We start from the raw sequence: 13655 nt of genomic DNA on the forward strand, positions 1-13655 counted from the left end.
GTACAGTTGTAGGCGTTGCAGGAGGTGCTATACAGCATTATAGGTACGTAGTAATTTAGCTGTAATCTCTACAATGTTATAGGTGTTAAAAACCTTATAGTAGAAGTGCTCTTGGCAGTGCCAAAAGTAGTTTAGTTTTTGTGCGAAATAAGGATGCTATTGTGCGAAATACAGGCTGCCCGGACATGGGTGCAACATGTAATCCACCACACCTTTCCTCTTTCTCCACCGCAGGACTCCAGTCTTGTGTCCTATCTACCTCCTGAGAGTTACGACGGTAAGATGCCTAAGATTGCACATTGCTGGAGGCAAAAAAATAGCCACAACAATGGTTGGAATGGGTTCCTCTTCGCTGATTTGGCTCATGATGCTGTCAGACGTTGGGACCAGACAAACATTCCACATGGCAAAGGCGGGAGAGCCACCACAATAAACAACGCCCCTTGTCCGACACCGCTGTCAGAACAATGTCTGGAGATGCTTCTTGCTCGACTGAACAATCTCACTGGCTAGCCGAAGTCCACTGGCCCTGGTGGAATTCGAACCAAAGGACCATTAGCACGAGCTCGATCGACCGCCGTTTCCATCACGGCAGTCAAACACCCTGGTCAGAGGTTAGTCTCGAACTTTTTGAAAGCCTCATCTCCTACCCCGGCCAAACAACGTCTCCAGTCGGTAGATGTGTTATGCACGGCGCCTGAAAAAGATCGTGGCCCGCGGTTGAAAGTCCTCTTTGGTTGCGAAGGGACAGCCTCTCTCATTTCGTCTGTTCAAGGGGACTTTATCATACCCTATCGGTTGCTAGACGATTAATCCTGGCATTTGGTCCTGTGACCTCTCTTCGATGAAGGTGTATCACTTTAAGCACATAATCCTGCTCTTACCCTAGACAACTCGAGATTCTCCTTCGGCTGCCCCGGGGCTCAAACCACTTGACCAGAAACCCCACACTTACGAACCACTTACGAATTTCGATGGATGTATCTAAAGGACTCGAAGAGAAGGACCATTGCGACAGCTAGGAGGATTCGTGGAAGGAAGCATGGAGGCATCGACGACCAATGCAGACTTTATTCCTTCGATCAAATGCTCGGACTGCGGCAAAGATATCCACATGGAACAGCTGGGTCGCCATCAATGCGTGACGTCCAAGACGTCGTTACCAGGTATATGTTGTAGACTGATGGTCAAGGTATACAAGCAACTGACAATAAAGCCACAGGTTCTGCCAGACCGCCACCACCCCCTCGGACTGATTCGTCAAACAGCACCAGGAGTCTTCGGTCGCAGCGACCAAGTCTGCCAAAGATCGATCTATCCGCTACATGTATGTCTATTCTCGTTATCCGTCCGTTCAACTCTGATGATCTTCACCAGTCCGACCGCCCGCTCTCCAGGGCGAACTCACACCCGCCAACAGTCAACATAGTTCGATGGCGTCCCCAGCGAGCGCATCCCCCGGCCCGACCTCCCCTTGGCCGCGCCTACACAACGCGTCGGCTCCGGTACCGCGACGACCCCCGTCACCGGAATTGACCAACCTTGACTGCGCATTTCCTCCATTTCCTGTGCCACCCAAGGGGTCAACCACGAAAGCGCGGGATAAAAGCAGTGCTCAAAGATCCGACACGCATCGGTCCCGGTCCCGAAACGCGCCGAGACTCCCTCTTTTTAGGCCGCTGCAGGATACAGGAGCAGGATCTTCAAGTCATGGGAATGAGGATAGGAACTACAAGCCGAGCGACATGCGGTCTAACCAGTCCAACCCTTCAACCACCAGCAGCCGTTCGACCAGCTTAAAAGATTCCAGCCTTCAGCAAGTTGTCGAGGAAGGTCGCGGCGTAAAAGATGCGAGCCCGTCCGAAAAGATCTTGGGACCAGCCTCGGGAGCGCCAATACAGTTGGTGAGATCACAGACAGAGCCCCAAAATCACCACCATCCGCCAGCCAACGAAGCTTTGAGCGCTTTCAATTTCGGTGATATTCTGACTACAAAAGTCGAGGCTACCAAGACCACGACTGATCTCCCAATTATGCTCCCTGGAGACAAAGTCAGGGCAGACACCGAACCTACATACCGGTCGAAGAGGCCACCACCACTCTCCCGAGATCAGTTCTCTTCTATAGCCAAGATTAAAGCCCCTGCCGCACCGCAACCCTCATCAGCTGGAGTATTGTCCAAAGGACTTGGCAAAATCTTTGGTCGACGTCGATCCCAGTCTATGAAATCTCGCCGCGAGGTCGTGCGACAGGCTTTGAGTGATGAGCCTGACGTGTATGAAAGTCAGTTCACTGAGCACAACAATAGGAATGGACAAGGGACATCCTTCCTCATCACGGAGCCTTCCCCGCTGTCCAGTCCTTTTGTGACATCGCCCCTTCCACGGGCCAGTCATGAAGAGTCTCTTAAAGCGCTTGAGGGGACAACACCTGCTCCAATGCCCGTCCCGGCAGTGTTAGTAGAGCCGACAGCCGAATCAGGACTGCCGGACACGACACCGTCAGCTCCAGGAGATGTCTATCAGTCGGACAAACCTCAGGATCTGTCTATGGACAGCTCCGATGCACAACCGCGACCGCATGAGATCATCAATTCTCTCCGGCGTGTATCTATTGATTCAGCTTCCTCCTACGGGTCTGTCGGATTTTCAGAGCACGCGACTAGTTCAGTATCCAGTTCGTCCAACACCGAATCGCTGCAACTCAAGTCATTCGATTCCTCTATACTAAATACGCCTCAGTCAATGAACCTTGACATACCAGCGCCTTTGAAACTAGGACGGGGACGTACGCTTGTCGACTCGCCAACCGATCCCCTTTTCCAACAGGGGCGTCTATCACCCCTCCCAGACCTATTTGTTGCACCGATCGAACAGAGGAAAAATTCTCAGTCAAACATCAACGAGCCTGCAATCGAAGCAAGTCGGTCTCCAGCTCAAGATGCCGCCCACAGCCGGAAGGGCAAACCCGTGGGATCCAATAAAGGGTTCTGCCGTGGATGTTCGCAGGTCATCCTCAGCATGCAGAAATCAGTCTCAAGCGCAGATGGGCGACTGACCGGGCGGTATCACAAAGAATGTTTTGTGTGCCAGACGTGCAAAAGCTCATTCCCAACAGCAGAGTTTTATGTTCACAACGATCATCCCTACTGTGCTCAGCACTATCACGAGCTGGAGAACTCGTTATGTGCTACATGCGGTAAAGGAATCGAAGGTCTGTACATGGAGACAGCCAATGTCGCGGGGCGGGGCAAAGAAAAACACCATCCGGAATGTCTGAAATGCACGACTTGCAAAATCCGACTTGACCATGATTATTTCGAGTTGTCCGGAAAGGTATACTGCGAACGAGACGCCTTTCGAATGGCAAACAGTCCAAAATCCCGTGACAATGCTCCGACCCGGCCGAGTCCATTGATTCGAGAGTACATCAGCAGTGGCGATCGTGGACTTTTGAAAGGCCGACAATTCCCGGAACGGAGAACCACGCGACTAATGAACATGACATAATTTTTACGCCGGCGGTTGATTTGAGACTATAATACTCACTGCCAGGACTTTTGCCGAGTCTTCGTTGCCCTTGGTTTAGACAAACGACATGGCAAACTGAAGGAGCCCAAGTTGCCGAGCCTTGCATGGTTGCAGCATTTTGACATTTACTCACCCCAATTCAGTATTAAAGTCCGGCGGATTAGATCGATCTGGTCCTGACTTATGGCATGCAAGGGTGTGGCTGCTGACTTGACAATGTGTTGTTGTATGCGCCAAGCTTACTCGAATCCCTGAACATCATAACCAACGAACACTAATAGAGCATCACAACACGGGTGCACGAACTTGCTGTCCTCAAGTTCACAGTTTGCAAGACAGAGGACCGGACATCATTATGGATTGCAAGCGCAACTAGAGGCTGGATTTCTGCGATTACAGATGATGGGACACAATATGCACATACTTTGAGCAGCAATGCGAGGGGCGACCAAGCAGAGTTCTTATCATGCATGTACGCGATCCCGGGTGATTCTCCTGGGGAGTGAAGCCCGTCAAGGTGGCCGTCATGGCCAAAACTCCGGCGATCGTGTTGGCGACGATGGGGACCAGGACAGCGTTGAGTATCCGCTGACGATGTCTGAACGAGGTGTTGAGCGGAATATGCAAGCGACCGGAACGAGGAGCCAAATGATTGGATGCCAGTCATTGTGTGAGACAAGGACATGGATAAAAGTCATGAACCAGGCTGAGTCCGCACAGGATGATTGAAGCACCGACTGGATCGTCGCCTCTTCCCAAACTGAACAGTGGCCAGCTCAGCAGGCTGGAAACCAATGCTTTCCCAACATTGCAGGCGGAATAGTCCGGGCACGGATATCAAAACCAGATTCGGGGCGATTGTGACTGGTTATCAGCCTAGAACACGATCGCTCACAGACTAGCACGATTCAGATCAGAACCAACGATGCGCGATTCTGGACCACACCGCAAGACTATCTGGTGTTGTTGGGTTGCAATGCCATTCCTGGAACCCAACAGGGAGTGGTAATCCGGGCTGCTGTTCCCATTATTGCCACCGAGCTGGAATCTGGAATCTGGCATCTGGAACCCAAGACTGGTGCGAAACCTGTGTCCACCAGGCGACCGCGGAATGCTGATGTAGACGCTTGCTCTTTCTTTCAAGTGGAAGTCGAGACAACCGCGACCCTTACGTCCGAATGTGCCCAAGGAAAGATTGAGAGGTAGACGCGATGGGCGCAAAAGAATGTCGAGGGCATCCTCCCTGGACAGGGACAAATGCTGGCCGCGGCCTGTACGCAGCCTTGTCCAAGTGGAAGAGAAGAGACTTGTCAGTTCGTCTCAATCCTATTTACCATCGACTCTGGTTGTACGCAGCTATAATGTACCACAGTAAATCAGGTACCGACACAGTCCATGTCGATGAGATTCAAGCTTCGAGGGGCCCGTTGAAATGGCGTACTTGGCCAATTACGAAAAAGGCGGGCGGAGAGATTCGGCCGCCATGTTTGATATCGAGGTGTCCAGATTGAACATGTCCACACCGCCAAAGTGGCCAAGGAAAGCAGGTGATCGGGCGGTCTGTTCAGTAAGATTCAGCCAACAATACTTGTCAGTCAATGTCAATGATAATGTACCTGCAATCTAGACTCTTGACGGCTACAGTCGAGTTCAAGATCAAGAGTAGGTGATTTAAAGGTCGAGTACGACCCGGTAGAGCAGACGGTTTAGGGCCGTTTCGTGGTCCGTGTCTCAAAATGTGCCCCAGATTACCGGGAACGGCGGTCAACAAGGGTCTCAGCACTACGGGTGCTAGAGCAGGGGGATGGAGACATGCTAACTGGTCAAATACCTGGTACGCAAGAAATGCTCAGCTGTATCCAACAGTTCTGCACCAGTCGGAGCTGCAGGGTTTGCCCAGATTGTGCTAACTGCTTGTGTGCAGATGGACGTTACCTGTCTGAACATAGCTTGCTATCTACTATCTCCATATGGTTAGTTCTCGGCTAAACTACGCACACCGTCCGATCCTTCTTCGCGCACACAAATTCGTCCCCCACTACACTGCCTGGCACGCGTCCACAACGAAAACACGGTAATAGCCTCCCACCGCCCCGAGATAAAGCTCGACCTGTCCTCAGTTCCCCTTCAAACTCTCTACCTCACTCGTCCGAACCTCAACCAGCTGCTATATTCAAGTTCGAACACATCGCGATCACAGCCCGGCCGTGATCTTTTTTTCTCTCATATTCCCCAAGTTGGATCACTTCCGAGTGATCCGTCAACACCGTCAAGACGTTTTCCAATCATTTGAACTCGTAAGTCTCCCTGGTACCACCATTGGATTTCCCCCTGTCACCATGGACCAGCCCAATACTGGTACCTGCATCAATCATCCCTGGTACATCTAGATCTAGTCCTGAATCATGTCCATCGACCTGGCCGTACTGTACCGGTCAACAACGCCGCTGTCAGTTGGTTTCGATCTGGATGCAGTCGACCGCCTCACAGCTGCATGGTGCATTCAGTCTCGTTTACTGTTCTGGCTTAATTTGTATTGTTTTTGTTGCTTCTGCTGGCCTCAATCACAACCAACATCTGTTTCTGTCTACTCGACAAGATGAAATCTGACATATCAAATCCGTTCAGGTCGCACCACCCGTTCAACGGTAGCCGCTGCTCTGCCCGTGGAGGAGCAGCAGCAGATTACGCCAAAACAAGATAAATTAGGCCATATATCAGAACTCTCCTTCATCCTACGGCACTCTTTGGCCTTATTTTTTTTCTGACAACATGGCACCTCACGCGGAAATCGGCACTGCCAACGGCAACAGCAACGGCACCATGAACGGGTACGGCGCCCACGAGTCCAACAAATCGCACCAGGATCTGTTTACTGTTAACTCTGCCAATGTGGTCTACACCGATGACCACATCAAGAGCAAATACGTCTACCACACCACGGCGGTGACCAAGTCCGCCGATGGAAAGTTGACGGCATCCCCCAAAGAAACTGTCTACGACTTCAAGGTGGACCGCAAGGTTCCCAAGGTCGGCATGATGTTGGTAGGCTGGGGTGGCAATAACGGTTCCACCGTCACTGCCGGTATCATTGCGAATCGACGAGGACTTGTCTGGGACACTCGCGAAGGTCCACGTGCTGCCAACTACTATGGTTCCGTGGTTATGGGCTCGACCATCAGATTGGGGACTGAAGCAAAGACCGGAGAGGAGATCAACATTCCTTTTCACAATGTCTTGCCCATGGTCCACCCCAACGACATTGTCATTGGCGGCTGGGATATCAGCAGCATGAACATTGCCGCAGCCATGGACCGTGCCCAAGTCTTGGAACCGACCTTGAAAGCTCAGGTGTACAAGGAGATGGCACTCATGAAGCCTCTGCCTAGCATTTATTACCCGGACTTCATCGCGGCGAACCAGGAAGACCGTGCAGACAATGTGTTGCCGGGTAAGAAAGCTAGCATGGCCCATGTTGAACAGCTCAGAAAGGACATTAGGTATGTACTGTACACCCTTCTGGCGGACACACTAGTATGATATGACCGAAACTGACAATTGGTTAAGAAACTTCAAAGCGCAAAACAACCTCGACAAAGTCATTGTTCTATGGACCGCCAACACGGAGCGTTATGCCGACATCATCCCCGGCGTCAACGACACCGCCGAGAACCTATTGAAGGCCATTGAACAGGGCCACGAGGAAGTCTCGCCGTCGACTGTCTTTGCCGTGGCATGTGTGTTGGAAGACGCACCCTTCATCAACGGATCTCCGCAGAACACGTTTGTCCCTGGTGCCATTGACCTTGCCGAGAAGCATGGATCGTTCATTGGCGGCGACGACTTCAAGTCCGGCCAAACAAAAATGAAGTCTGCACTCGTAGACTTCCTGATCAACGCAGGGATCAAGTTGACTTCGATTGCCAGCTACAACCATCTCGGCAACAACGACGGCAAGAACTTGAGCTCGCAGAAGCAGTTCCGCTCGAAAGAGATTTCAAAGTCCAATGTCGTCGATGACATGGTTGCCGCCAATACCGTCTTGTACGCCAAGGACGAACATCCCGATCATACCGTCGTTATCAAGTACATGCCCGCCGTGGGCGACAACAAGCGTGCCTTGGACGAATACTATGCCGAGATCTTCATGGGCGGTCACCAGACAATTAGTATCTTCAATGTCTGCGAGGACTCGTTGCTGGCGTCGCCCCTGATTATTGATCTCGTGCTTGTCGCCGAGATGATGACCCGGATTCAGTGGAAGACTGAGGATGCCGCTGAGTATAAGGGGTTCCATAGTGTTCTCAGCGTGTTGAGTTATATGTTGAAGGTGGGCAATATGAACCCCCGTGATTTCTGGTCAAGTATAAGTGGGCCAAGCTAATGTTGTTGTGATGTATAGGCACCACTCACGCCCCCCGGCACTCCTGTCGTCAACTCTCTCGCCAAACAGCGCGCCGCCCTGACAAACATCTTCCGCGCCTGTGTCGGTCTCCAGCCTGAATCTGACATGACTCTCGAGCACAAGTTGTTCTAACTGGTGCTTGAAGTGAAGCGAAGCTCCCGTCTTTCTTCTCGGTCAATGCTGCTGCTAGCGGAAACTTAAGGACGAAACACACACCCTAGGAAGAGAAAAGTGGGGTCTCCTCAAGAAGAAAACACCAATCAATGTACCCCTACTTGTGACCTCTCGGATTGCTTACCTGTTTTGCTTGCGACGGGGTGGCTAGACTGCTGTACTGCTGTTGGTTCTTTCTGGTGGTTTTTTGGTCCATGGCATTGGCAATGGCATTGCGGAGGGAATTGAAGCGGAGCGAGCGCAACAAAGAGCAGCGCATGGCATGGCAGCGCAGAGGAAGGAATCGACTTGTCGCTTCTCGGTCGGTCGTTGTCCTTTGCTCAGTCGTTCATTATAGTTTTGTCCTTATGTCCAACTCCAGTCACTCATTTGAATAGCTACAACAACACACCCACAGAAAGGGAAGCAAATATAAATCCGAGTTTGAGTTCGAGTTTGAGCTCGACTCAACTTGACTCAATTTAACTCGACTATTATCTCCCCTTCCCATTTCTACTTTACTCTTAACATTTCAATTTCGTTTCGCCTTGGTCTCTATTTTAAGTTGGGGTCCTATTTCTCGGTCTCAAGTTGTCAATGTCAATCAGCCATAGGTACTTGTCCACTCGACCTACCTAGATGTGTAGTTGTATGGACTTGTGTGCGTGCGCGGGTGGGTGCGTAGTTGTGTCTGCGTAGCTGTATGTACGTGTGTGTACGTGTCGTGTACAATAGGTAGGTACTCGGTCAGAGATCCAGTATCAAAACCCACACTTAACCAACCCATACAAAACCCCCACGCCAGCCTTGACCCCATCGACGATAGCCACATTGTTTCCGGCCTCTTCGGACCCCAGTTCTTCAAGACATGCTTCGCGCACGGCGGATTCGAGACCGACCATGCCTGCGCAGCCGAGACAGATTGCTTTCACAGCACTACTTCTGCCGTCACCTCCTGAAGCCTGGCGTAGTGCTGAACTCGAAGCCGTGATTCTGCCCCTCCTCAACAACCGCCTCGTGGCATCCATCATTTTTCTCCTCACTTCCTCGGCCGGCAAATCGTGCAGTTCGCTCGCGTTGAGACCTGTTGTTTCGCAGCCGTAGAAGCGGCCTCTACCACCGCTTCTCTTTGACAAAGACGTGGAATCACTTTCTAGTCCTAGACCTAGAAATTCGTTCACTGCACGACCCAGGGCTTCTTCCCAGATCTTGCCGGTGGAGACGATGCCAAACCCCAAACCATGGTTGTTCGTATCGCTGGAGTCGGTATCAAGAGTTTTCGATGAGGAAGAGGAGCTACTGGCATTTCCAACCAACCCCAAACTAACTAGACAACTCGCCTCAAAAATGCCCGTGACATATTTTTTCCTCGATCCGCGGCCGGTTGCAGAAGTAATATGTTTCTCACATTCATTCTTGAGCATTTGCACCAATGGATGGGCGCTATAACATGCCACTAAGAAGGCGTCGTGGTGAGACACAAGAGGTTGGAGGGCAGGGAAACAGATTTTTGCGGATTCGGCGGCGTCGGTGGGGGAGTTTATGCTTGGGATGCCTTTGTTGTCGGGGTTGGGGGAGGTGAAGAATGTGTAGTGGACCTAAGAGAAACGGATTGTCAGATGGCATGGCTGGAGGATATGTTAGGACAGATAGGGAGAGACAGGAGAGAGAGAGAAGGGGGGAGAGAAAGAGATTGAGGAGAGGGAATGGGGATGAAGGTAATGTTGATGTCGTAAGAACAGTAGATGTAAGGGGGGTAGATAGTGGACAGAAAACAAGGTGTAGGTGTAGATGTTCCGCCTGGAGTACCACTACACGCCAGATCCACCACGACGAATCGAACAATTCAATGACCGACGTGGAAACCGGCCATGCATGGTACTCGTGGAGGTAGAACTGGCAGAGCAGACTCGGACTGGTCTGGTCTCCTTTTTCTCCTTTTTCTCCCATTGCCATTGAAGCACCTCGCTTTTCTTCCGTGGGTCATTGACACCATCGACCCATACCGTATATTCTCTGAAATGATCGAAGAGAGTCGACCACAGTGCGATGGCCACGAACAATCTTCAGAACCAAGAGAGCAAGAGCCCGACAGTGTAGTAAGGGCAAACATCAACAACTTAATGTCGATAGGTACCTTATCCATCTCGGCAGACCAGGACTGGGACGAAAGCGAAAAGTGTAAAATACGCAACAAGCGAAATGATCTGATCAGGACATTACTCACATCTGGAAACCCCAACTCTTCCACCACGGGCCTCAATGCATCCGTCATATGCGTCGATGTGTTTGGATTGATGATGAGGATTCGGACGGGCGACATATTGCCAGTAGTAGTAGTAGTAACTGTCTCGGTGGCCATTGCTACTTGTGGTCTTGTCGTAGACTCCACCAGTGGTACTGTTTAGTCGCTCGCGTCGCTCGGTCGGACAGATGGGGTACAGTATTTCATCAACTGGGTTACAATAAATTCTCTGCCGGAGATGCAGTGCAGATTCAACACGCAAAGATCAGAAGTAGACGCTCAAAGAGATGCGGTGGAGTAAAGAAGGGTGTGAGGGTGTGGAGAGGGATAGGGAGGACGTCGCGTGGGAGTTGATGAGATAAGATTATTAATATCTGGTTCAGTTGACTTCGTCCCCTTCCAGTTTCTCGGTTAAATAAATGATCGGGTGAGGCACGCACTCCTTCAATGGGCGGGAGAGTACTAATTATTATACAAAATAATTAGTACTAATGATCTCAAGATCGTAGCATACTACTAATAGCAATAGCTACCAGACCAAATTACTTCAAAACCTTGATCAGCTTATACATAGATTTCTCCAGAGCTCCGAGAAGTCATCGCCGCTGACGGTCAATATTTACGGGCCCAGCTCGGACAGTAGATAGCTGACAAGCGGCTTGCAACACATACTGTACTAACCAATGCGATTTTATTGCACTACAAAAGAAATAGCATAACCCATTCAACGAGTGTAACCCCGAGAACCTGACCTGACGAGCTGCTGCAAACATCTCCTCTGTTGGACGTACCCATTCCGTCCCACGGTCGAGTCCAGTTGATGATGATGATACCAATGATCATGATGGACGACCACACCTTGAACTTTCTGGGTACAAGTCCTTAACAGCAACCCGTTCATGTCATGCCTCAAGAACTAAAATCCAATAACAAATATCAAAAGAATGAAACCTTGCCCAAGCAAGAATGCAATGCAGCCTGCAGTGTTGGGGGGAACCATTTGGGAATCGGTAAATCTCCCGCCAACCACTGAACAGCCAAAAGTGTGTCAGTGGTGACCCTAAAGTCACCTCTCGACGACGTCGCCAAAGCATGTTATCCGGACTTGCAAAATCATGTTCTCCGGAATTGCCAAATCCCTTTCGCTGCCCGCAGGAACATTTGCTTGTCAAAGCGTGCCAACCGCGTGCTAAACGTGCTAAATGACTCCAAGTCGTGGGAACAGACGCCGTGGAATTGCGATTGCAAGCCAACGCCTCCGATTGTGCCGCCGGTTGTGTTTGTGAGTGACTGCACCGCGAAGAAGGTAGAACCTCATCTGTCAACCTCACTGCTGTATTGCTTCAATATTGAAGCTGTCGAGTTTCACGGCACGATGGGTCCAATACGCCAACCGATACGGTTTTGTGGTAGTGTGTTTGTCGTCGCAATAGAGAATATGCGACCGATCCTGATCGGATTATGGAACAAACAATCGACCTCTACCGCGGGCCGATCCACGTTCACCACCACGTCCAGAACCGCGAGTATGATTGGCTCCACGACCTCCTGGACCGTGGTTTCCACGATATCCTGAGCCACGACCATGGTTGAACTGGCTGGGACCGTAAGTGCCGGTGTTGACCAGCGGAGTGCTGCCTCGACCAAAACTGCCTCGATCGAATGAATCTGGGTCAATTTCCTCGATGGGAATTTGAGGCTTGTTGGGTGCTGGTTGAGCAGATTGGCTGAACGAAAGTCGGGGAGATCGGCCGTGTCCGCCTTTATCACCGCGTAGAGACCCTGCCGCAGATCCTCGAGAAGATGGTGCCCCGCGGGTGACGCCTCGACCTCGTGGCTTGAAGACGACTTCTTCAGCGTCGCTGTCTTCATCCTCGTAGCTAAACAATGTCTTTTGTTCTGAGCGTGAACCTCTCTTGGTGATGACCTCCTTTTTAGGATTTTCCTGCACTTTAAACTCGGGTTCTTCCACTCCAAGAGCACTTCTCAGCTGATGGATATTCTTGGTTGGAACGCCGAAATCTCGAGCCAAGTGCATAGTATCCGGAGAATTGGTGAGGAACAGCACATCCTGATCGGCCGGCAATGTCTTCTCATGGACATACCAGACGACCGAGTTCAACAGCGGCTTGAGCGATGGTGGCACAGGGGTCTGATCATGAGCGACCATAACGGCAGATTTGACTTCTGGGCTGGTCTTGGAGCTTTGCGGTCCGGAAGATGCAGGAGACAAGGGCGGCGTGGAGGTAGGCGAGGTTGCGGCCGGATCTTTTGTGAAATTGAGTCTGTCCAACAACATCTGCGAAAGTGTGCCTGCAGCTCCAGTGCTTCCCTTGAGAGGAAGTTCAGCATCCTTCTCTTGTTTCTTGTCCATTCCCGAGAGCGATGTTTCTTCCTCGGTCGTACCGGCAGTCTTGAGGTTTTCGTTGGTGTAGCGTGCTTCCACTTCGGCCCAGGTTGCGTACTGTTCATCAGGACCCTGCAAGATGACTGGATCGTGTCGCAGGTCGCCTCGAGAGGACGTAAACCGGTCGAGAAACTTGACGGCTTTGCGCGCATTTGCGCCGATTGACGAAGAATCTTTTTTGAGCAGGTGAAGGCGCTCAATCGCTACATGTCATTGTCAGCAACAGCCCAACAACTGTCTCACCACAGCTCGCATCGCATACTGTAGAGAGGCACCACCAGGATGATTTTGCCCTGCGAAACCCAGTTCTCAATCTCCCCGGTATTCCTGGTCAAGGCAGTGTCGTCGACAAGACAACGAATGATATTTTGACTCGACATGGCGTTCGGGCCACTGGATCGGGTCATGGTTGTGCAACAGTGGTGAAGCTACGGTTCATCCACGCAATGTGCGAAAAGTGAGGTAGCTAGACGCTACGTCTGTGGTTGCAGTGACATGTTAGCAAAACTAAACTTTCAACACTGGCACGGCGCAGACGGAAGACCAGAGAAGAGAGTGCATGCGTGCGTTGCGTGTTAAGGGCTTGTGAAGGGTGAAGGCGCAATACCCAAAGTAATAAGAGTGGCGGAAGGCAGGTAGTAACGATATCTGAGCATCTTCGCTAACAATGGTCGAAGGCTGTCTGGAGGCAGCAAGCGACCTCATGAACAAGCGACGACATCTACAGCTCTGAGAATGGTGACGGTCGGTGTGAATAGAGGGTATTGTAGTGAGGTGGACGATGTTTGACTCGGCGTCAATCAATCAATGGCGCCAAAGTCCAAAGTGGGCGGGCAGCGCAGCGCAGGGCAACTTGGAATTCACTGCCGCTGGATACTAATACGGTGGATTACGCGGAGATTGGCCTGCGATACG

At 51.2% G+C, this 13655-nt stretch overlaps 5 protein-coding genes across 5 annotated transcripts; 2 read left to right on the plus strand and 3 right to left on the minus strand.

Annotated features, from left to right (window-relative positions):
- Positions 1-2438: 2438 nt before the first annotated feature.
- Positions 2439-3509, plus strand: HMPREF1120_00153 (paxillin; the record flags this gene model as incomplete). Its single annotated transcript, XM_009154143.1, has 1 exon — positions 2439-3509. The coding sequence occupies one exon, from the start codon at positions 2439-2441 to the stop codon at positions 3507-3509; it is 1071 nt and encodes a 356-aa protein (XP_009152391.1).
- A 165-nt stretch (positions 3510-3674) lies between these two features.
- HMPREF1120_00154 (uncharacterized protein) lies at positions 3675-5358 on the minus strand. The gene is made up of 2 exons (XM_009154144.1): positions 5147-5358; positions 3675-5090 (listed from the first exon to the last, which is right to left on the minus strand). Exon 2 carries the CDS (start codon positions 4213-4215, stop codon positions 3805-3807), a length of 411 nt encoding a protein of 136 aa, XP_009152392.1. The 5' UTR covers positions 4216-5090; positions 5147-5358; the 3' UTR covers positions 3675-3804.
- A 313-nt stretch (positions 5359-5671) lies between these two features.
- Positions 5672-8067, plus strand: HMPREF1120_00155 (myo-inositol-1-phosphate synthase; the record flags this gene model as incomplete). Its single annotated transcript, XM_009154145.1, has 4 exons — positions 5672-5827; positions 6159-7030; positions 7098-7860; positions 7933-8067. The coding sequence occupies exons 2-4, from the start codon at positions 6303-6305 to the stop codon at positions 8065-8067; spliced, it is 1626 nt and encodes a 541-aa protein (XP_009152393.1). The 5' UTR covers positions 5672-5827; positions 6159-6302.
- Positions 8068-8849: 782 nt separating this feature from the next.
- On the minus strand, positions 8850-10038 carry HMPREF1120_00156 (uncharacterized protein; the record flags this gene model as incomplete). Its single annotated transcript, XM_009154146.1, has 2 exons — positions 8850-9686; positions 9898-10038. 2 exons carry the CDS (start codon positions 10036-10038, stop codon positions 8850-8852), a joined length of 978 nt encoding a protein of 325 aa, XP_009152394.1.
- Positions 10039-11002: 964 nt separating this feature from the next.
- Positions 11003-13576, minus strand: HMPREF1120_00157 (uncharacterized protein). The gene is made up of 3 exons (XM_009154147.1): positions 13348-13576; positions 13003-13219; positions 11003-12943 (listed from the first exon to the last, which is right to left on the minus strand). The coding sequence occupies exons 2-3, from the start codon at positions 13145-13147 to the stop codon at positions 11793-11795; spliced, it is 1296 nt and encodes a 431-aa protein (XP_009152395.1). The 5' UTR covers positions 13148-13219; positions 13348-13576; the 3' UTR covers positions 11003-11792.
- Positions 13577-13655: the final 79 nt, after the last annotated feature.

The sequence above is a fragment of the Exophiala dermatitidis genome (assembly GCF_000230625.1).
Source record: "Exophiala dermatitidis NIH/UT8656 unplaced genomic scaffold supercont1.1, whole genome shotgun sequence".
In the NCBI taxonomy this organism is placed as follows: Eukaryota; Fungi; Ascomycota; class Eurotiomycetes; order Chaetothyriales; family Herpotrichiellaceae; genus Exophiala; species Exophiala dermatitidis.

Excerpts from the sequence above, each read along its gene's own strand:
- HMPREF1120_00154 (XM_009154144.1), bottom strand. The coding sequence starts at position 4,215 with ATGTCCTTGTCTCACACAATGACTGGCATCCAATCATTTGGCTCCTCG.
- HMPREF1120_00157 (XM_009154147.1), bottom strand. The coding sequence starts at position 13,147 with ATGACCCGATCCAGTGGCCCGAACGCCATGTCGAGTCAAAATATCATT. Across the intron at positions 12,944-13,002 it reads CCTGGTGGTGCCTCTCTACA|CGATTGAGCGCCTTCACCTG; the intron begins GTATGCGATGCG and ends AATGACATGTAG.